This window comes from Petaurus breviceps, unplaced genomic scaffold (genome assembly GCF_028583685.1).
Source record: "Petaurus breviceps papuanus isolate PSGF00001 unplaced genomic scaffold, PetGlider_PUasm1.0 183, whole genome shotgun sequence".
Lineage (NCBI taxonomy): Eukaryota > Metazoa > Chordata > Mammalia > Diprotodontia > Petauridae > Petaurus > Petaurus breviceps.
Genome location: NW_027185791.1, coordinates 21,936,000 through 21,959,691, shown reverse-complemented (window position 1 = coordinate 21,959,691; position 23,692 = coordinate 21,936,000). Strand labels below are relative to the sequence as shown.

The following is a 23,692-nucleotide window of genomic DNA, read 5'->3' as shown; positions in this document are numbered from 1 at the left end:
ACTTCAGTGGCTTCTTATTACCATGTTTCCCTGATAATAAGACACTGTCTTATTAATTTTTTTGGAAAGAAAAACACCAGAGGGCTCATTTTCAGGGGAGGGCTTATGTTGTCCTGCCTCAGCTCTCCTCTGCGGCACTGCTCTCAATGGCACCAGCAAGCAAATCACTGGGGAAGAACAGGATGACGCGCTCACTGCTGCAGCTCTGATTGGATGCAGCTCAGAGCTCGGGGTGCGTTTCACCCGGGGGGGGGGGGACGGTGCATACAGAGGGTACCATAATGTAGCGTGTAGCGCAGGGGATCACCTTCACTACAGTAGCAATCTCAATAGGACTTATTTTCAGGGGAGGGCTTATTTTAGAGGAATCTTACACAGTAAGGGGAGGGCTTATTTTCGGGATAGGTCTTATTATCGGGGAAACACAGTACCTTTAGGATAACATAGAAACTCTCTTTGGCACTTAAAGACCTTCACCATCTAGCTCCTATGTACCTTCCTAGACCTTTGCCATCGTTAGCTTCCACACTTGGAAGTCCCCACACTGAAGAAATTTCAGATCTATCCTCTGCCCTTTCATCCCTGCCTGTCCAAAAAACATTCTTTTCAGTTTGGGAAACATGAATAAAATTACTTTTCTGTGCAGAATACTGTTAGGTGCTGAAAGAAAGAAAAAGTTAAAATTAGAAAACCATCCCTGCTCTTCCAGTCTCGTAAAGACCAAGGGGCAACACATAATTAATATAGAGTAATACATACTTAGTGCCTAAGAGAGGTTCAAAGTGCTATTTCTAAGACCAGAAAGGGAATCCACCATGAGGACCCGGGAGGGCCTTATGGAATGGATGGCGTTTAAGGTGGACGTCAAAAGTTAGGCAACAGTTCAACAGTTCAAGAAAAGAATGGAGGGAAATTCAAAGTATAAGAAGCAATGTTGGTAAAGTCACCACGGCAGGGAGGAACCAAGGAATGTAGTGGGCAAGAAGCAGTCAGTGGGAGTCATTTCACCTGTGTAGGCCTCAGTTTCCTTATATAAAATGAGGGGGTTGGACCAGATCACCTCCAAGTTTCCTTTCAGCTCTAAGTCTATGATACCAAGGGGTTTTGAGCACAGCCATGACATGACTAGAGCTGTATATAAGAAAGATTAGATTGTCATAGTGTGAAAAGACTGGAAGTCAAGGCAAGACGAGACTGAAGATAGATAATAATATTGGGAATTAAAAAAAAATAATCTGGGGCAGGCAAGTTAAATCTACCTTGTATTAGAATAGAATAATAGGGGCGGCTGGGTGGTGCAGTGAGTAGAACGCTGGCCCAGGAGTCAGGAGGACCTGAGTTCGGGTTCGGGCCTCAGACACTTAACACCCACACAAAAAAACTAGCCCTATGACTTCGGGCAAGTTGCTTAACCCCAATTGCCCTCCAAAAGGCAAAAACAAACAAACAAAAAAAGAATAGACTAACAGAAATGCAATATGAGGAAAGGATAGAAGCAAGTTATAGTAGAGGCAGAATCAGTAGGACTTGTGGAAAAGGGGAGAGATGAAAGACTCATTTAGATGGTACCTACTGTGTGCCAGGCCCTGTGCTCAATGCTTTTTTTTTTTTTTACAGATATTGTATCATTTGATCTTGACAACATCTCTCTGGGGCAGGTACTCTTATCATTCCCCTTTTATTGTTGGCTTACTTGTTAACTGATTGGAGAGTAGAGAGAGAAGAACAAGTGAAAGGAAATACAAATGTTTCAAACATGAGATTGCATGGATGTTGATGCCACTGGGAAAAAATGAAGTCAGAAGGAGTACAGGTTTTCTGGGAAGGATAAATTTTGAATGTAAGCTTGAGATCTTCAGGAATATATCCTGTAGGCAAATGTAAATATAGGTTTGGAATGCAGAAGATAGGATAAAGTTAATAGTTATGGAAGCAATTTTCATATATGTGTAGTAAAGGTTGTGGTAATTCAGTGAATTTGCTAAGAGAAAGAACTGAGAAGAATGACTTCTAAACTAGTGAAAGGAACAGAGAAGACCTTCTAATTAGGTTTGGGCGTTGGTGATGACTCTGGGAGTGGAAGAGGTTTCCTTCCCTGACCCAATCCTCAGCTGTCTATACACCCTGGCAGGTGGCTTTGACAATACAACTCGTCTCAGGCTTATGCAACTCTCTCCTAGGGAGCTGCCTTCCCCCAATAACAGTATAAGTAACAAGGTCAATGTGATTCAGTGCTTCAGTTTATGAAGTGATGAGTAAGACCTGGGGGAAGAAGGAGGCCAAGAGTTTTTGATTAACTAATTCATCCTATTAGTGAGTTAAGTTACTGTTGTCACATTGCTTTCAGATACTTACCAGAAAGGTGACTTCAAGTCATGCTAAGCATAAAACCGCAGAAAACAACATGGGATTTTAAACGAATTTTTGCTCTTCTCTTAAAATGTTATCGAAAGATTTCTGTTCACTGAATTAGAGGCAAAACCAAGAAGGTAATTTTGGAATAATAACCCCCTCAAGCAGGCAGATAATAACTAGATACCGTGTTTCCCCGATAATAAGACACTGTCTTATTAATTTTTTTGGACAGAAGAACACCAGAGGGCTTATTTTCAGGGGAGGGCTTATTTTAATGAACATTGACAGCAATTTTAATAAACAGGTAAATGTGAACAAAAAAATGTACCTTTATTCAATAAGCAAATCACTGGGGAAGAACAGGATGACGCGCTCACTGCTGCAGCTCTGATTGGATGCAGCTCGGAGCGCAGGTGCGTTTCGGGGGGGGGGGCGGTGCATACAGAGGGTACCTAATGTAGCGGATCACCTTCCCTACAGTAGCAATCTCAATAGGGCTTATTTTTGGGGGAGGGCTTATTTTAGAGGACTCTTACACAGTAAGGGGAGGGCTTATTTTCGGGATAGGTCTTATTATCGGGGAAACACGGTAGACACGGATATGATGCCGATGGAGATATAGATGGAGATGGAGGGAGAGGTGTTACTGTCGAGGTATAAAACTTGTGCAAATCAAAAAAGTGTTTGTGGGTGCGCACGTCGGAAACAATTTCAGCGGAAACATGACGACACTTGGGGGTCGCGTGGGGACTAGAGAAGAAACATCAGGGGGCCGAGAGTGGCAGTTGGCAGGCGGCAGACTGTAGCGTCCAGGGCACTCTTTACCCCTGATTGGTGGGACTGTCCAGACTTGTCTCTATGGCGTCATTAGCTACTGCTGGTCTCCATGATGTCACATAGCCCTGGCCAATGAGAAGCCTTGGTTTGCAAGCCTAGCCCAGGGCTGTGGGCATTTTTTGTGAATGAAACTCCACCGAATTCCCCTGCAGGGGTCCCCAGGCGCCGCTGGCCCCGGGGCACTCAGCCGCCTCACCTGCCCGGGCTGGGGCAGCCGGAATAGATGCTGCGTTACCATCCTCAGGCAGCCCGGTACCATCTTCACCACCTTCGAGCTGCAGGGAACGTGGGGGCGGGTTAAAGAGAGGAGGAGGAGGAGAAGGAGGAGCTGCCGCTGCTGTGGCTGCCGCCGAGGGGGCTGCGGGCAAAAGGGGGCGGTGGCGAAGTAGGGGCTTCCTAGTCTGACTGCCGGGGCTGCTGCCAGTGCGGAGAAGGGCGCTCACACGGGCCCCTCCTCTTCTTCTTCCTCCCCCACCCCAGCTCCGCCACCATCGCCAGAAGCCCCCCCCCCCCCCATCACCGACGCCACCCCCTCACTCCCGCCCCCTGCTTTCTCTCCTCCTCCGGAGTGCATCGGTGCGGGGCTGGCGACGGCTGCGGCCTCACGGGAGGGAGCCAAGGGCAATGGTCGTGGGTCCCCGGACGCACCGCGCTCGGCTCCATGAAGCGGAAGAACGAGAGGCGATCGTCCAGCTGGCTCCCGGTCTCCGGCACCAAGAGCTCACTGGACTTACTGGGGGCCAAGAAGAGCAGGAACTCGGCCTCGCAGGAGCTGGGGGCGCTGGAGCAGGAGGACATTTACTTGGACATCACCGGTAAGGAGCGCCGCTGCGGGGGTGACCGCGCACCCCGTCCCGCCCTGCCGAGGTGCCACGCAGATTAAGGATGCTTGGGGGTGCTGGTGGAGGGGATGAAGGGGCGTGGCGGGTGCCCCACTTCCCTGCTCCCGGTCATCTCCCCGGGCGGGGGGGGGGACAATCACGCGGACCCCCTTCCTTGAATCCTTGCTCCCCAGCCCCTTTTTGTTCTGCGACTGGTTCAGGTGCTCTGTGCAGCAGGCGGAGAGGGCATCTAAACCCTGTGAATTCCCTCTCCCCCTTTGGGTCACCCCACATCCCTCTGATCTTTCTTGGTCCTGAGCTACACCCCCAGGCCTCACCTTCCCCCCACCCCCGCCACCTTCTGCTGATTCTTCCAGCTGCAAGGCAGGAGCTATTCCATCCTGCTCTCACCCTGCCCTCCCCAGCTGGCCCAATCCCCTCTTTTAGGACAGTAAGGAATAAGCAGCTTGGCACCAATGCTTGTGTTGATTGAACAGAATCAAACTTGGAGCTTGAGTCTGTGGGGAGCCTTACACTTTTCGCCTCGTCTCCGGGTTTTTCGGAGTTCTTGCATGGCATCGGGCTGCCAGCCAGGGTTTGCAGAGCCTGGCGCACATGTTAGTTTCGAACATCTTAAGGAGCTACATTGTTTCCTTGAATCCTTTTGGGAGACAGAGGTTTTGCCTCAGTTCCAGGAGATACCCCGTTTGTTGTTTTTTTGCTGGGCTATCCAGTTTTTTAGTAGAAAATCAGGTAGAGAAGGTTGTGCAGTCATCAATGATGGTACAGCATTTCCTGAGTCATAGCACCAAGGCCCAAACACCCATTTTCTTGTTGGTTTGGTGTCTCTCTCACCTCCCTTTCTTGCTTCCCCCCAAAACAAATAAACAAACAAAGCCATGGATGGGCCCAAGTGCTTGAAAAGGAAATCTGTTCATTTTGATGGCATTTGGACTAGTCAGGCTGCTCTCACCACAGTTTGCAGCCCTTTATATCTGTACCCATTACTGAAGACTTTAATGAAGCCAAGGTAGTAAATAGAGGTCAGATTTCCCAGACGAACAGAAAAGGTTAAATGCATTTTGTACAGCCTGTATATCTCATTTACCTTGTTTTTAATTCCATTTTTTAAAAATCATATATTGCCCTAACCTCAGAAAAACCAGGCAGCTTTTCATAACACTAATACAGAAATGGAAGATTTTTTAAAAGGAATTTAGCAGGAAAGTAATGCTGTACTGTATCAATTAACAAATTTGCTGCAAACAAGTATGCTTTTAACAACACTCTGGGTATAGTGAGATGAAGAAAGTTCCAGGTTCTTGCTGGACACAGAGGGTATGTGGCCCAGGTGTCTCTGAGAGGGAGAGGCAGTGAGATTTCTCAAACTGAGGCCTCCTGTAGACATAGCTCCATTCATAGGGCTTTCAATCCTGATAGGTACTACTGAGGTCAGAACTGGGAGAAACTGAGATTGGATCACTCTCCTTCTCTTCCTACCCCCTCCCCTAGTAGGGCTAGGGAGGGAAAAACTTTTCTTGGAAGGAGCTGTGTTCCTGCACAAAACAGGGAAGTGGATCCTTAAACATGAAAAGCAATCCGATCCCCCCCCCCCCACCTCTGGTTTTTTCAGCCTCTAGAAGTGAAATTTCTGATCCCAGCATTTGTCACTGGAATGCACCCTCTTGTTTGATAGAGATAGTGCTATATTGCATTGGGGTTTTTTGTGAGGATGTGGCAAGTGTGGAAAGCCTTCAGAAAGATAGCCAGGAAATATTTTCCTTTCTGGTTGCTTAATCAGATATTGAGGGAGAAAGTCTATTGTGTCATCTGAAATTCAAATGCAGTCTTTCAGATTTAAAAAACCTGGCAAGATGAGATGAAAAGAGATGAAACTAGTCTGAGTAGAGTAGACTCTTTAAGGAAGGCTTCTCTGGTGGAAAATCATCAGATTTCTTCTTCAATTTTCTGTCTGCTCCATTTTGGAAGTTGGTAAAAGGGAAGAGAGCTGGATATTATACAATCATTCGGTTTTAACATAATTAAAAATAACAATTTTAAAGTAATGTGTTGGCAAGTTTTAAATTACCTTTAGTTAACAAGACCGACTTAATAAAGACAAACTCCAGGTGCAGGTTTTACTTTGAAATGGCTTGAATTGACCCCTCACGCTTTCTCCGGTTCAGAAGTAGGATCTACTTTCTTTCTTTTGAGCTGTTTCTCGTTTCTTTCCAAAAGACTCCAAAGCTCCTTCCTGCAAGTTTTTGAAACTTCTGAGAAGCCTGTTCTAGCATCCCACCTTTAGAGAAATAGGTCCAGAAAAAGTTTTGTTGTTAATTTATTCCCACAGTTGGGGCTTGTTGGCACTAATATTTGGTCACAACCGAAAATATGTCGAGAAATTGAGGGGAAATGAGGGTTGTTTGTTATTTTGTACAGTGTTCAATATTTATATTAACTCTGCCTGTACTCTTCCATTAAATATTCAAAAACGGAATCATTATTTTAAAAAATAATCCCCACTCATCTATACATCTATTAGCATCTATTACAGCATCAGTTAATATGGTGTGCCCACTGCACAGGCACATTGTTTATCTTCTTTCCACAATAGACTTTGGAGTATCTTCAGGAATTTCTGCTGCCATATGTATATATAGCCATTTGTTTCCAATTCAACATTTCAGAGATAACAGTTTACTTCATACTGTCCTTATTGATTTTTTTCCCAGGGCTGGAAAGAGGGATAGAAGAAGACTACCATAGAGAATAGGGAAAAGACTGTCCCTTGAGCAAGGACTCTTTCCTAAATAAACCTTCATAGCATTTAAAGAGGAAAGGCAACAATTAAAACAAATTCTTTACTGGAACCATTTATGAAAATGACCATGGCCTAAGCAACACTAATATTTGTCTTGGCATTCAAAAGGGAGAAGGGTATAAAAGATTAGAATCACCTGGAGGTGACAAAGACAACAGTATATTTATAGGAAGCAGTTAGGAAATAACTAAAATGCAACATTTAAAACCTTGGAGTGAAGCCTCCTATCGACTCTGTGTGTGTGTGTGTGTGTGTGTGTGTGTGTATGTATATATGTATGCTAAGTAGACATAATACACGTGACTAGGTAGAATGAGGTGGTGGATTAATCAAGGGAGACTTTTTGTTGTTGAGGAAGAGGTGAGTTTTGATCTGGGTCCATAAGGCCCCTTCCAGCTATAAAATGCTATTATTCTTCCACTGTAAGGAAAGAAAGCATTTCAAGTGGAGAGGAAACAAGCAATATGTTGAAAATAACATAAACTGAAGCGGAGGAGAGGCTGTTAGGGAAAGTTGTTTTGCTTTGTTATGGTCTGGGCCTGTGTGAAAGGCATGGTATTGAGCAATGACAGGCTGACCCAGGTTCCTCCCCTTTCCCTTTTTAATGCCACCAGGAAATCTTTTTTTTTTAATGACTCAGAAAATAACTATTACTTTTTTATAATACACTGAAACTCTTCAGAGACTCAATTTTTGTATTTCGTACTGCAGTTACTAAAGAAAATTGGCAATATATATGCAGGTTAAGGAAAGATTTAGGATATTGTATTTAAAAAAAATTATATACCCAGCTTGGTGAGTTTTCTCCTAAATATCTCATCTAATTTTCTATCTTTTGACATGTTCATATTCTCTTAATACACACTTTATCAAGAATTGATCATCGTATATGCCAAGGTTCTTTGAAAAGTCCTCGTTATGTGACTTATTCCTTGCACGTGTTATGCTGGATGCACTAGAGGACCAGATGTAATTGAGGAATCCCGACAATTTCTGGGATTCATAGTCTCCAGCTTATGACAGTGATAGACAAATGTATGAGAGGTTATACGCACTCAGAGCCCACCGAATAGACATTAACATGCATGTTGCATCAGTGGTGCAGGCTTCTTGTGGTGTAGAATGAACAGGGTGATGAGGATTGCATTTCCAAATAAAATAGAATCCAGGAGCAAGTATTCAGTTCTCCATTCGTTTGCCAAGGTTTCATGAAGGGGATTGAACAGAATCTCAGAGTTGTAAGAAACCTCAGAGGTAATCTAGTCCAATCTTGAAAACATCCAATTCTTGAACAAGAATCTCTTTTATAATACCACTGACAAGCCATCATCCAGCCTTCCGTTAGTAAGGCACCTAGGCACCTATTATGGCCTGAGGCAGCCCATGCCAATTTTTTTCTTTGATTTTTTTTCAACAATTTAATTAATTTTTAGTTTTCAGCATTTGCTTTTATAAGCGAATTTTAGTTGTGAATTTCTTCAGTCCCCCTCCCCAGGATGGCATGCCATATTGGTCATGTTGTGAAAGTGAAATCAGAACAAAAGGGAAAAAACCATGAGATAGAAAAAACAAAAAACAATGACAAGAGAGAAAATTGTATGCTTCGATCTGCATTCAGACTCCATAGTTCTTTGTCTGGATGGGGATAACATTTTCCGTCTTTGGAATTGTCTTAATCATTCCATGCCAGTTTTTGATAGGAAGTTTTCCTTTCATCAGTTATAATTTTTCTTACCCATTATGCTTGGTTAGTTTCCTGGCTTCTCCTGGGGTCGAGCAGAACAAGCCTGACACTGATTCAGGTCTATGGAGGATAGCCCTTGAAGACAAGGATCATTTAGTCCCTAAATACACTTTTTTCCCATGTAAAATTTCCCTAATTCCACACCTGATTTTAATATGACATATTCTCCAGTCCCCTCATCCTCCTGGCTATCTTTCTCTAGATCTGTGCCAGTTGATTGATGTGCTTTCAAAAACATGGACACAACACACAGTTGTAGTCTGATGAGGGCAGTGTGTAGATGAACCATTCCTCCACTAGGCCTGGACGTGATTGTTTTCCTTGTATAAAAGTCATTCTTTGTGAAAAGTCATTAGCTTCTTTTCTGTTGTCTCCCACCAGCTCATGCTGTCCTTGCCTTCCCCTTCAACCCAAAGACCTTTTTCATATGAATGATGGTTCAGCTATGCCTTTTCTGCTTTATCCTTATGCAGCTGATTTTTTGGAGACCGAGGATGGAGTTTAAGGAGGCTGTACTGGAGAGTTTTTCAGATCCTTCCAGCCCTCCATCTTATAATCCCCTGACTTTACATTTATCCTTCTTAAATTTTATCTTGTGAAATCCAGTCCATTGTTATGCCTGCTGTTCTATTTTTGTTTTTGTTTTTTAGTTCCAGCTCTCATTTAAAATGTCAGTATCACTCTCAGCTTTGTGCAGATGTGATGTATGTTACCTGCGCCTTTATAAAATTCTTTGCTTACACATTTTTTACTTTTAAAAGCAGAACTCTTTTCCAGATTCAGTTGACTTATCAGTGCGTATTCATTGGCTCTGGTCATTTAGTCAGTCCTCATTTTATTTACACATTTTCAACTGAATATGTCCATTGCTGAATTCATTATCTTTCCCCCCTTTAAAAAAAACAACAGCCCTGTTCTTCCTTCTAAACTCTATTATTTCAGTGAAAGTCACCGCCCACCCTTACAGTCTTCCAGATTCCTGACCTCTGCTTTATCTGGACTCCTTGTTATCTCTTCCCTCCCTATATGCAGTTGATTGCCAAATCTTGCCACTTCTGCTGTCACAACATCTCTCACGTCTAATTCCTTCTTCATTTACGTGACTATCTTAGTTCAGGCCCCAACCACCTTGTGTAACAATCTCCTATTGGGTCTCCATGTCCCAAATCTGTCACCACTAGAGTGCATCATACACAATGTTCCAAAAGTAATTTTCCTGAAACACAGATCTGAGGGTGTGATTCTTCCATAATAATCTCCAGGGGTTTCCTGTTGTCTCTAAAATCAAATAGAAACTCCTCTTGTTGGCTGGTAAAGCCCTTCAAAACCTGGCACCAACCCAACTTTAGCCTCATCGGACATTATTCTCCTTCCCATACTGACCCTGCTGGACAGACTTTCTTTCTGTTCTTCATCCGTGACATTTCACGTCCTCTCTCTATGCTATTGTCCTGGTCATCCCATGTACTTGTAATGGACACCTCCTCTCTTCTGCCCCGTGGAATCCATCTCTTCTTGAAGGCATAGTTCAAGCATCATTTTCTGCTTAAAGAAGTTTTTACTTAAAAAGCTGCTAGTGTACCTTTCTTCCCAACCAACTTATATTTACCTATTTTATATTTCTGCTACATATGGTGTTGTATGGACTTTGTCTTCACCATACCTCATGAGTATTGAGTGTTTCATTGTTTGCACTTGTATCCCCAGTAGCTAACAGTGCCCAGCTCTTAATAAGAATATTTGTTGATTTATGCTATTTATTACTACCCAACCATTCTATTGATTATGTAGCCCCCATCCTTCCATCTTGTATGGGGCTGAATGAGAGACTGTTAAATGCTTTGCTAAAATCCAGTTATGCCAGGTTTACAACCTTCTCTGATTCATCAGTCACCTTCCCTGTCAAAAAAAAAAAATGAGATGAATCTTCACAAATTCTTTGTGATGAAACTCAACTGTCTTAAGGATCACTACTCTAAAAGCGGTGGTTTTCAATTTAGATTCAGAGATTCTGCTGAAAGCAGAAGACCTTCCCTTGCAAATCTGCAGCTGTCCTGCAGTTTCTCACCTGAGAGAGTGGCCCGTGTTGCCGGGTCACCAGTCTCCACTTCATCCTGATCTAGAGGGTTTCTCTTTAAAAGGCATTTTTCTTTAAAATTTTTGTTCACCTTCAGCCACTTGCTTTTGTTCTTTCCTATACATTTGGGTTTTTTTTGGTCCTTTAGTGGACTAGCACATCCATCCCCATTATTCTCTTCAGATAGCTCCCTTTTTTATCAAAATTGTTTCTGTTTGTTCTGCCTTCTTAATTGGACTTTCCCTGAAGAATTTTAGCCCAAGAGGGTCCCTACCTGTCATTTAGCAAAATTCTTGAAATCTGCTCTCCTAAAATCTAGGGGGCGTATTACCATTTGCTGGGCTTTTCTTGTTTAGCATGGACTGGCCACTTTCTCTTGGGTTTCTAATCGTTTTTACTTCAGCAAGCAGTTTTTCCTTAGTGCTTTAGTAAGTCTAGACAGCCGCTTTCCCACATTGCTTCTTCCACCTTTTGAAGAATGAAATAAACAGTAAAGTCAAGGATGCCTCAGCTGCTCTGCCTTTGGGAGAAAGCATGCCGGCAGCTGGCTGGATAGCTGAAGATTCCATCGCTGCTTTCCCCTGTTTCTGAGAGGGATCAATTTTTGCTTCCATCTCGTGCTTGAGCTTGGTTTGACAATCTATTGGTAAAATTCAGGGACCATAAAAATATAATACGGTTTTCTCTAAAGTTATCTCATAAGAGAAACATAGAAGCTCTCCATAGAAATGCTATTCCGTTTCTAATGTCAGTATGCTGTGTTTGCATAATGCTGAAGATTATGTTTTGGATAACATCAAATTGCTAATAAGCTTGTGGGTCTTTGTTAAGTAAAACAGAGTGCCTTAGGGAGCAAGTCCTTAGAATGACACATATATTCAATTATTTTTCCTGATATGATATCGCTTTTAAATATTGGTTTAAAATTAAGGCTTGTGCTATGCTCTGAAAACATCCTTAATTTTAATAAGTTACAGTTTAGGAATAGGGAATGGACCTGTAATCTCATTGGCATAGGGAACTCCCAAATGAAGAAACTCACAACCAATGGAAATCAGCTCCTCTTCAACTGAGAGTCTTAGATATTTGCTTAGAGCACTGAAAGGTTAAGTGATTTACCTAGGGCCACACAGCCAGTATGTGTCAAAAGCAAGACTTAAACCCAGATGTTACTGGTTCCAAGGCTGGATCTCTATTCACTACACCATGATACCTCTGTTATTTTTAGCTAGCAAAATTCAGACCACTCATGTACATCAATAACTTGTGTATTACAGTCCACTTGAAAGAAAACTGGTAATCAAAGGGCTTTTCCAAATTTAGTCGTGTAACACAGAGAGGTACATAATTACTTGTAGGGAATTGGCGTCAGGCCAGAAGTAAATAAAGACTTATGCTTGTAACTAGCATTGAAAAATATGTATTTCCTCTTACCATCTGAAAGGTTGCCATTCCTATGTCTCTATTAAGACTTTATGGGGTGAGTAGAGGCGCTAGTTAATACTGACATTTTCTAGATGGATGAATCAGCAACGTGAGGTTAATTGGTATGAATCACTGAATTTTATTCTGATTTTTTTATTCTGAATTACCGTTAGCAGTGCTGTTCTATCTAGTATTCATGGGTTTCTATTTGCTGCCATTTGTTCACTTTCCAAATTTTAAAATTTCTAAGCACTCGTGGTTACTCTTTTCAGAAGAGAAAAAACAATCATTGAGCATTTGATTTCATCTTTTTAATTTAAGCGTATTTTAAGATTATGCGGCATCATCATCACGTCTAAATTCTCTAGTCTATATGAATGTCTGAAGTCCTCTTCTCTCTTTTTCTTTCTATAGCTTTTCATGGATACTGCTCCAACCAGGTATTCAGACATTGACTCTCATTGTAGTTCTTTCTGATGATTATAAACTGTAGAATTTAAGTTCATGCTGTCAGTTGTGATTCATGGGTCTCCCCCCTTTCCTGTTTGTTTGTCTAAACTCAGTCTGAGTTAATCCAGTTTTATAGAAACATACTCTCTTCATGTTTATGATTTAGTCTTGATTCTTTTTTTTTTGATATGAAAACTTATCTTGGTTTCATAAGTGCATGGACACTGGTGAGGATGGGTGCTACAGTATAAACTTACTGAAGTAATTCTGGACGTCAGAATTAGGGCAAAGGGCATATTCTGTCATGTTAAATTGTTGGATTTTTTTTTTTATTTGAAATTCACCTTCGAAAGGTCTTTCTGAAAGTAATGAGAGTGAGCTTGTAGGAATTCCTGCAACATCTTGCTATCTAGTTACAGTAGCTGGTCTCAATGGTCTTAATTTCGCAGGTAATTCTTAGTTTAATGACTAGGCTTAGTTTTTAGTTTACTGTGTATTAACAAGCAGGAAAATATGTTAAATGTAATGTGCAAGTCTCACATTAAGAGTAATAGTTTATCCATCGGCACCTTACCTATACCTATAGGCTTATCTACGTTGGGTCTGAACCTGTGATTGTCTGAGTGTTGGGAACTTCTGCTGTGCAAACCTCTAATAGACCAGTTGTGCTCTGCAACTTTTCTTCTTAAGAGAGTTGCCCATGGTCACACAAAACCCATATGTGTTAGAAGATAGACTTGAACCCAGGTCATTCTGACTCTGAGACCAGCTCTCTCTCTACTAGAGCAATGCGTGCAAACATACATACATATATATTTTTATGCATAAATACACAAACATTTTAAATATACATCTATATAGTTGCACGAGAGTTATAGAATGGATATTTGTTTATATCAGAGGTAGTATGGTATATAGATAGAAGTTTGGCCTTAAAGGCCGGAAGACTGAGTTCAAATGCTAACTTTTAACACACACTAGCAAAATGACCATAGCTAAGTCCCTTAAGGTCTCAGCACACCCAAAAACTTCATGAAAATCCAAATTGGGGCTTGTTCTGCATCAATGGAGGGAGTTTAATACCTTGAGTTCTCCACACCAAGGAAATCACAAGTCCAGACGTATGTCTATATGTGCATGTGTGTGTATGGTATGTGAGTGTGCATATATACATACCCACATCTAAATATTTTGATTTCCTTTAATATTTCTTACATTTTATTTAAGGAAAATTACCAAAAGAACAGGTCTGAAATGTCAGGTGTATGTTACCCTAAAGTATGCTTTATTTACATTTCTTTATCATTTTATTTCTTTATCCTTTTCTATGATGCTTTAAATTCCTTGGATCATATATGTCTTATAGGACCATTTTCAGTGACTTTCTAGCATGCTTTGTTCCATGTTCCCTTCCAGACTGTGGCTTCCCTGTCTTTGTCACATGTGTAGGGTTGAGAAAAGCTAGGTTGTGTAAATTAATTTTGACTATAGAGCATCACAACTTTCTATTTAATGAATCTGTTTTATGTCACTAAAACTTGGGTGACATTCTGCCTCCCGCATAATAATAATAGCAATTGCTAACATTCATATAATACTTACTATCTGCCAAGCAGTGTGCCAAGTCCTCACAACAACCTTGTGGGGTAGATGCTGTTACTATCCCCATTGTAGAGATGAAGAAACTGAAGCAAACAGAAGTTAAGTGACTTACCCAAGGTCACAGAGCTAGAAGTAGCATCTGAATTCATTAAAGTCTTTCTGCCTTCAGGTCCATACACTACATAAAGAACAGCTCATTCCAGCTATTTGGAATTATGTTAGGTGTTTGCAGGATATTATAATATTCTTACCAATTAAAATTTGAGAATGGATATTGTGAATTCTCTAAATCTCCAACTTCTAGGAATTTGTCAGTGACTTGCAACCCTCTATAATTTATTATATTAATTTTAATTTACAGAAACTTTGAAGGGTTCATGTTTAGTGGACTATTAAAACATGCAAGTATTCACTCAAAATGTGGTGGGATACAAGGATTTTTTAAGACCTGAAGAATGGGAATACAGAGGATGCGGAGGACCAGCCCACCATGTTCCTTCTCTCCCAGAGCTGGCTCTTCTACTTCCCTATTAAACTAGGCAATATTACTAATGTTAATAGTTTACATTTACATATTACTTTAAGGTACACAGAATACTTACAACAACCCTATGAAGTAGGCCAGTTTTGCCATCTTCAGTTTTCAAATTAGGAAACTGAGGCCCAGGCTAGTTAAAGGGCTTCTCCAGAGTCTCACAGCTTGTTGTTTACTCTCTTCATTCATGTCCAAATCTTTATGACCCTGTTTGGGGTTTTCTTGGCAAATAGACTGACGTGGTTTGTCATTTCCTCGTCCAGCTCATTTTCCAGAAGAGGAACTGAGGCAAACTGAGTGAAGTGACTTGCTCAGGGTCACACAGCCTATAAGTACAGAGGCCAGCTTTGCACTCAGGAAGATGTCTTCCCTCACTCTATCTATTTGCTCTCCAGTCACACGGCTGCTCAGTAACTAAGTGGGGAACTGAGCCCCCCCTGAGTTTATTGCCTTTTTCCTTATATCCCACATATATTTCCATTATATCATTCTGCCTCTCTGACATGTGCCCTCTTTTAAAAAAATTCCAACAATGTAAATTTGGGAGAATTTTGTAATTAAGCACTGTATTCCTAATGCAAATAATGAGTGAATCAAAATTTTTAAGCCCTGCAATAATTGTTCTGCACATCCTTAGATGCTGCGTCATCTTTACACAGAGCATTTTTCTACCTTAAAATAAAAAGCCTGAAAGGAACATTTCATAGGAGTATATAAATAGTTCTATAACAGAAAATATAATGAAAGCTGTTAACAAAGGAGATTGGGTCTATAGTTCAATTAATTACACATCTCACTCTGACTCTCAAAGTATACCAGGAGGTAAAATGTTAAAATAAAGGGACCTTATTCATTTTTGTTAAAGTAATTATTGAGCACATAAAAGTCTCATGAACAGAAAGTACTGGTGAACACTGAAATTTCTATTTTGAAGTCTAAATTTCCTCTGAATCAAGATGAAAATGCACAAATATATAAAATAAAAATATGTATTTACATATATTTTCACGACTGTCACTAGGAGACAGCTTTGACATAATGTAGGATATAACTCAGCCTGCTTTTTAATTTCTGTTCATTTCTCAGCTTATGTTAAGAAATGTTCCTATAATGCTGTTATTAGATTGCTTCTTTGAAACTGCTGAGATGAAGTTGCACATTAAGACTGTTCATTCCTCTCATTTTGAAAATAAATCGTCATTTCAATTCAAAATAGCATTTATTAACCTCTTATTATGGGGCAGTCACCTATGCTAGTTACCAGCATACAGAGACAAAAGTCATATATTTCCTGCCCTCGAGGAACGTATGCTCTTCTGTAAAATGAAAGGGCTGAATTGGATGAGCTCTAAAAATCCTTTCCAGTTCATCTATAATGCCGACTTCTGGCTCACACGCTGCCTTTATGACCATGAACAGTCTCTCCAAACCTCACGTGTAATATGCTAACACATGGTTTCTGTAAAAATATAAATTATTAGTAGTAAATACAAATGTTCGTGGCTAGATGTGGTCATCACTGGGGATTAACTGTAGGAATAACACATTTATTAACCAAGGCTTTATTTGTACTTCTTTTATAAAGGATTAGGCAGCTAGGTGGTGCGGTAAAGTGCTGGGCCTGGTAACAGGAAGACTTATCTTCCCAAGTTCAAACGTGGTCTCAGACACTTTACTAGACTCTGGGCAAGTCACTTAACCCTGTTTGCCTCAGTTTCCTCATCTGTAAAATGAGCTAGAGAAGGAAATGGCCAACCCCTCCTGTATCTTTGCTAAGAAAACTCCAGATGGGGTCAAGAAGAGGTAGTGGGCATGGCTGAAAAATGACTGAACAACAACTAAAAAGGATAATGATTTCTTTTAAGGAAGAGCCTTTTGCCATCATGGCGACGCCCGTGGTGATAAAAGTAACAAGGAACGGCCCACATGATACATAGAAGGCACGGTGGATAAAGTGATGGAGGAGAAAGGACCCAAATTCGAATCCTGCTCCCGTTGTCTACTAGCTGGGTGATGCTAGTAGGCAAGTCACTTAACTTTCCTCCGTCTCTTGTGTCTTCATCTCCAAAGTGGATGGAATAGCAGCAGGTACAGGGTGAGCGTCAGGTGAGATCATGTATGAAAAGAGCTTTGCAGACCTTCAAGCGCTCTGTCCAGATTGGCTCCCATCATGATGGAACATTCACACTTTAATATTTCTTAGTAAACACAATTAAATCAGGTTTTTTTCTCCTATTAAGGTATTATTTTATTTTAAACCGTGTGTGTGAAAGGTCTTATAAAGCATAAGATCAGTGAATCTTTATTGCGGGCTACGTGCCCAGCTCACAGCTACTTGCTGTTTGGACCTTCTTGGAGATTTTAGAAGATATTTAAGAAATGGGCACCTGATCTAAAAAAATTTACATCTTAGTGAGGGGGGCAGCCTTCAGTGTGACACATGAAGCAATTAGCAGTGAAGGACTATGTAATTAAATACTAAAATCATGTAGAATATCTTATAAGCACTAAGGAAGAGTTCCGGAAAAAAGGAGTAGTCACCTTAGCAAAGCTTCCTAAGCAAAAGTGACACGTGGAAGGATAAAACTCATGACTCGACTGATGGATGCTTTCCCTAACTTTGTCTGTAGTAAGATGACTTAAGTGACGTTTGGGGTGTGTGTATGTGTGTGTGTACTACAACCCTCTATGACTTGACTGATGGATGCTTTCCCTAACTTTGTCTGTAGTAAGATGACTTAAGTGACATTTGGGGTGTGTGTGTGTGTGTGTGTGTGTGTGTGTGTGTACGTGTGTGTGTGTGTGTACGTGTGTACTACAACCCTCTATGACTTAATCGATCTCTTCAAGGGATGTCACAGGCAAACAGGAAAAAAATTCACCATTTGTTGGCCAACATTTCTGGCGATGAACGTCTCTGAACTCGGCGAGACTAGCATTTGAATGCTAGTCTATTGCCAGACCCTCGAACCTTTCCAGCTTGGTGTGGGGCCTGCCAGAGCTGGTGTGTTACTGGCCTCAATGTTGAGAATCTGTAGTCCCCTCCACCCCATGAGAAGGCAGAGGGAGAGGATGTCAGTGGGCAGATCTAGAGTGCATGGATATTTTATTCCAAAATAGGTTTCTTTTTCTCCCAACTGAATGTGGAATATTAAAGGAGAAAGATGCTTCAAAGCATCATTATACTTGCTCATTTTGTTTTCTGGATGTTTTGTCTGGGTTTTATTTTTGAAATAGAATGATGTCCAGATTTTGAGACAAATACTCTAAAGACCTCTGTCTTGCTAAAACTAAAAAAATCCCATGATACTGTGGATTGTTAACTTTTGTGTGTGTGTGTGTGTGTGTGTGTGTGTGTGTTCTAATTTGGATTTTCATAAAATAGAATCACAGCATTTTAGAATAGATTTTACAACAGATAATCTAACTCAGTCCTCTCATCTGATAGATGGAAAAAATGAGACTCAAAAAGTTAATAACTTGTCCAGGTTCAACCAAATAGCAACAGAGATGGGACTTGAACCAAGATCTCCTGGATCCTAGGCCAATGTTCCTTCTTCTACCTCATGTTCCAGACTACCTAGTCAGGAAGCTTGGGAGAAGTTACAGAGTTTAACCGAATGAAACCATGTCAGTGAATAAGTACCAAAATTCAGGGACTTCTGATACGCTGGCTTGGGTTTTGACAGGAATAGCATTAAATGAATATATCAAACCTTGGATTTTTATACACCAAAATCTATTTGATGAATTGAATAAATATTTTATTGAATGACTACGATGCTGAAGAAGCTGTCTTACATTTATTAGTTACCTTGTGGTCCCTGGCCTTAAGGAGTTTGTAATCGTTTCTATATATGTATGTGTATGTGTGTGTACACACGTGTAGTCATGTACACATAGGCATATATGTATACACACATAGACATATGTATATATAAAATATGTGTCTATATATGCATACACACATCCATGCAAATAAAACCAGCTACTACAAAGCAGCGTGCAGTAACAGTCTGCACCACTCATGGCAAATGTCTGAGTTTGAAGGAGGGTAGCTACAGATGTGAGAATACATCTAATGATTCATGTGGTTTTCTATAAATACCCTTTTGGTGTCTATTTTTAATTGCCAGTTATCACTGCATAATGCTTTTTAATTTCTATTCCATGCCTCCGTCTGTTTTGCTCAGGGTACAAAACTCTAGTGGTTAAATGTTTTCACTTTCCTGGCCCCTCAGCATCTCGTGCCTTCCCTTCTAAGACTATCTTTCATCTTCTCTGTCCTGATTTATGTCAGTACTCATCCATCCCCCATTAAAGTGTAAGCTCCATGAAGGCAAAGGCATTTTTAGTTATTATTTGTATCCCTAGTGCTTAGCCCGGTGTCTGGTACGTACATAGTAAGTGCTTATAGATTAATCACTTTCCTTCATTTTCACTGGAGAAAAGAAATAAAAAATGAGTAAAACCCCCTGACAGTTTTGTGAGAGGTAGAAATAGCTAATATGTTTGTATAATCCTGAGGTAAGTACGACAGTCTTACTGGGATCTTGCAGACAAGGAGACCGAGGCTCAGACAAGTAGAATTGTCCATGGTTACACAGGTGCCTGAGGTGGGATTTGAACCCAGTAACTCCTTACTCTCAAGGCCAGCCTTCTTTCTACTATATAAGACTTCCTCTCATAGATCTAATTAAATTTTGCCCAAGGTTTCACATGTGAACAAGAAAAGTAAAGCTTGTTTTTTCCTTGTATTCTTATAGAAATTCTGCAATAAAGATTTTGATTTAAAAGTAGTTAAAAATATTTTCAGTAGATCCCTATCTGGTGCTAGTAGTGCTTAACTGAATGTTGATAAAATGTTAGCTAGAAGACAAACAGAAAGATGGATAGATAATTTATTAAATGCCTGCTATGTTCCAGACACTATGCTAAGTGTTATAAATATAAACTTGAGCAAAAAGAGAGTCTCTGTCTTGTCACTCACTAATCCTGGAGTTTGTCATGAATATCTTCTTAATTTTCATATCTGTTTAAATTAAAATATCCCTTTAAATGCTATATAGTATAATTATTTAGGCCATCTAACGATGGCCAGATTTTAATGTTATGTTCAAAGTTTCAGGTTACTTGAGGGAATAAATCAGAATTTGTTTAGGGAGCAAAATAATGAGATAGTTTTATATATATATATATAAAACTATCAGTATATATGAATATGTGAATTTATATATACACACACACAAAAGATACAGATGTGTGTATATATGTATATGTAATTTTTTTTTCATGTAGCATAGCTGACAGTTAGCAATCCTAGGAATCATACCCTTGGCTAGGTGACTCTGGGCAAGTCTCTTAACCTTTCAGTATAGCTAAGCAACTTTATAAGATTCTGAGTTGCAGAACAGTTAGCAGTCTGCATTTGTATGGGAAGTTTTATCAGGGGGAGCTTTACACTAGTGAAGTCACAGGTCTGGGGCAAGACCAAAATTTCTTAACATGGATAATCTTAATAATTCTAGGTAAATTATTGGACGGTTTTAAATTGGGCTTAACACAATACAAACATAATAACAAAATACTTATTAGTATATAAGAACATTTAATATTTATGATCTCAGACTTAGGAAAAAAGAACCTTTTCTAGGTTTGAAGAAATATTTTTTAGCATAAAGTAATATAATGTGCCCTCACCCTATAATAATAACAGTCTGAAATATCCCTTTGATTGCCATAAAAAGTGGTCTGAAATGTAAACGAGTAGGAATTCTACTTGTCAGACCATTATTTACATAAGAAAAGGTTAGTGTTGATAAATAAAAAAATTATTCTAATTATGTAATGAATGCTTATGAAGCTATCACAAACATGTAGCAGAGATTCTGTGTTCAGCTGTTTAAGGATTATAAGTGTAAAAACTCCCCCATCTTCCCAGTTCTTAACATGGTTTGGATGAAAATCAGTAATTTTTTTTTAAAGGTTCTTCCTTTGGAGAAAAGGAAAAACTGTTTGAATCATAAGTCCTTACTGTTTCATGCAAGATTCGTGACAGGTTGGCCCCATGTCCAATGTTTGGCTCCCACCGTGAGCTAGATGGCCCACATCTGAGAATCCATTCTGATGATGATGACCTGTGAATAAAAAGTTTGCTCCATTTGCTGAATGACCCCGTTTAACTAGGTTAATAAAGGGTGTTCAGCAAACATCCCACTTTCTTTCTTTCTTAGGTTTCCCCAAAGTTCTGCTGGCTCCAGCTCCCTTTGTGGTGCTCCAGGATGTTTTCTTCCATGATGTCACAGCTACCACAAGGAAGCCCTGCTGGAAAGTGAAGTGAGCCCAAAAAGGCTCAGGTAAAGTGTTTCTTTATATGGTGTGGGTTTCAGTTTGCTTCCTTTGCTTTTTCCCTTTTTTCCTTTCCCTTTTCTTTTCTTTTTCTCTTTTTGTTAAAATCTTAAATCTTGAAAGCCATATCATATAAAATATGTATTTTTTAAAGTTGCTCATCTGAGCCCTTGGGTTATTTTTCCTGTGGGGCTTCCTTGACATAATTTTAGCTAGGGTAGTGAACAGGCGCAGTTCCTGTTAGCATCATGGGACCTTGGAGGCATACTCCCAAAGACTGAGATACGTACTTTGAGATAGTAAGATGAATATCAAACCTTGGGTTGCTATAGTCACTAATAACCAGGAAAGCTAATTGCTCAGAGCTGTTCTGTGGAAGTCTGAAGTTTGACATTTTGAGAAGAGTTGTTATATCCCAGGATTCCAAGTTAAACATACGTTTTCTCTAGGCCAACTGTGAGCATATGTGCTCTGGAAAATCAAACAAATCACTCTCACGGATTCTATTCCGGTGAAATTCTCCTCTGTGATTATAGGCTCCTTCTCCAGGACCGTGAAATGTGTCTCTTTATCAAATTTCATCAAAGCTTACGTGTTCTTCTTAAAGTTACATCTGGAAACTTCTGTCCACTGATTTTGCTTTTAAGATGGTACACAGAATTAGAAATTGAGCTTACTTGGTAAACGTACTTAATGCCTTAGGAGTCTTTGGAAGCATTTTTTCTGTTGATCATAGATTGTTTGGTAGGACAATATTGTGTAGAGCGCTGTGCTATGTATGACCTCTGTTAGATTCTCAAGAACGTAGGGCCGGTATGTGAAGGCAATCATAGCAAGGTAATTTTTCATTGTATTTGGTCACAGGTGTCTAGATATGTCTTCTGCAAAGTACTTTGGAATTTTCAAAGCTCCTGCTATCAGGAAGTCTATTGATGAATTCTTTCTTTTTCCTCTGCTGATAAATTTGGAATTCTTGATCATCTTATGTGCAACTGGACTTTAATAACCAAAGTCAGGTTTTTAATCTCTCCCAAAATTCTTTATAAACAGAAATATATTTTCTTGTTGATGAATGTTGGAAAACATTCTCATCCTTTGGCAATGAGTGTTCTTTAAAAGCATCTCAAGGAAGCAACTGTGATAGTTTTGGGGGGAAAAATCATCAGAACGGTCTTGAAAAATACAAAAAAAGCATCAACAATTAATATCATGAATAAAAATTTTCTGTTTATAAAGCAAAAAAATTCAGATACCTATATTTAATTAACATTTTGAAAATTGTCTTTAAATGAGTCAAATTAAAATTTCATTTTTTCTTGCCTATTTTTCTTTGGTATTTTCACTGAAATTTAAAATTTAAAACTACCTTTCTGTGCTTTCAGTTATAGGAAAAATAGCTTTTCTAGCCGGGATTACAGAGGACTACTTTAAGCTTACCCACAATTCTGAGAGATCTCACTTTCTTACATCTGAAATCAGCTGAGAAGTACCACCAACCACTATGCCCACCGGCTTGGTTACAATCCAACATTTCTTGTTTATATGTATAGATCATATTGACTAAAATAATCCACTGCCATCTTACAAATCTGCATTACCTGCTTTTCTCTGAATCTTAAATTGATCTAATGTATCCTCTTTAAGCAAGACAGCTTTAGTCTATATGCTTTACATATGTTATTAAAAGTAGTGTTTCTATTCAGAAAGTTTTTCTTTTGAAGTATGATTTTTTTGACCAAAGATAAGGACCTAGGAACTACGGCAGGGATTGTAACCCAGCCAGATGAGAGGGCAGCCAAGGTAAAGGAAGAATGTGGTAATTCAGTGAGTGTGAAGGAATGCTGGGTGGCTCTCCTTTCTTGAGTCCAGTGTGCTGTTATTACTGTCACTTTAAGATTTCCCCTTTCTTAGCCTAGTAAGAACCAACCCTTTTCTGACTGAGGAAGTCTGTGCTGGCTGCATCACTGTTGTTTCCCTTTAGGGGGAAGGATTATGCAAGGAAAATATTTCTTCTTCTCTTTAGATCACAGGATCCAGAGCTGAAAGGGACTTGGGACACTTTTTAGTCCAGTGAGTCAGGGACAGAGACGTATTACTAGAGGTCTGTGAACATAGAGATGCACACAAATACACCTTTTTAGAGGTTAAATAAATATGTCTCGTACATATGTACATGGATCTGTGTTACTATTTTTCCAAATTCCATAGCTTTTGGTGTGACTAATAATATACATTTAATAGCATTACTAAATCATAGTAGCCCTTTGCCATGTATTTTCTCAATCAACCAATATTAATAACATATAGGGGTCCATGCAATTTTTTATAAAAAAGGGTCCCCTCATATTAAAACAGATTGAAGCCCCTAATTCTTTCCAACTTTCCCATTTCATACTTAAGGAAAACTAGGCCCAGAGAAGTTAGATGATTTGCCAAAGGTCACACAGCCAGTTAGTGGCAAAGTTAGTAGGAGACCCCAGGGGTGGACTTGGAGGCAGATCCAACCAGCCCTGATGGTTAAAATTGCAGTGTAAGCATTTCTGTCTCAGGAAATAAGCAGACTTTACAAATGATGAGTGATTTATTGTTCTGTTGATTACTAGACTTGAGAAAGTGATGGGGAAATGTGAAAAATAGTGACTAAACTTACAATTGTGTCCTGCATACTTTGTTATTG

At 39.9% G+C, this 23,692-nt stretch overlaps 1 protein-coding gene across 3 annotated transcripts in view; it reads left to right on the top strand.

Annotated features, from left to right (window-relative positions):
• The window catches only part of CDC14B (cell division cycle 14B), a 144,553-nt gene that overhangs the window by 36,640 nt on the left and 84,221 nt on the right, over positions 1 to 23,692 (top strand). For 2 of the 3 annotated variants that reach the window (XM_069088041.1, XM_069088040.1), the window contains exon 1: positions 3,825 to 4,007. The exons of the other annotated variant lie outside the window; for it this stretch is intronic. In XM_069088041.1, the coding sequence (XP_068944142.1) occupies positions 3,854 to 4,007 (154 nt within the window). In that variant the 5' untranslated portion in view covers positions 3,825 to 3,853. Of the gene's footprint in view, positions 1 to 3,824; positions 4,008 to 23,692 lie in introns of those variants that run through there. 3 annotated transcript variants of the gene reach the window in all.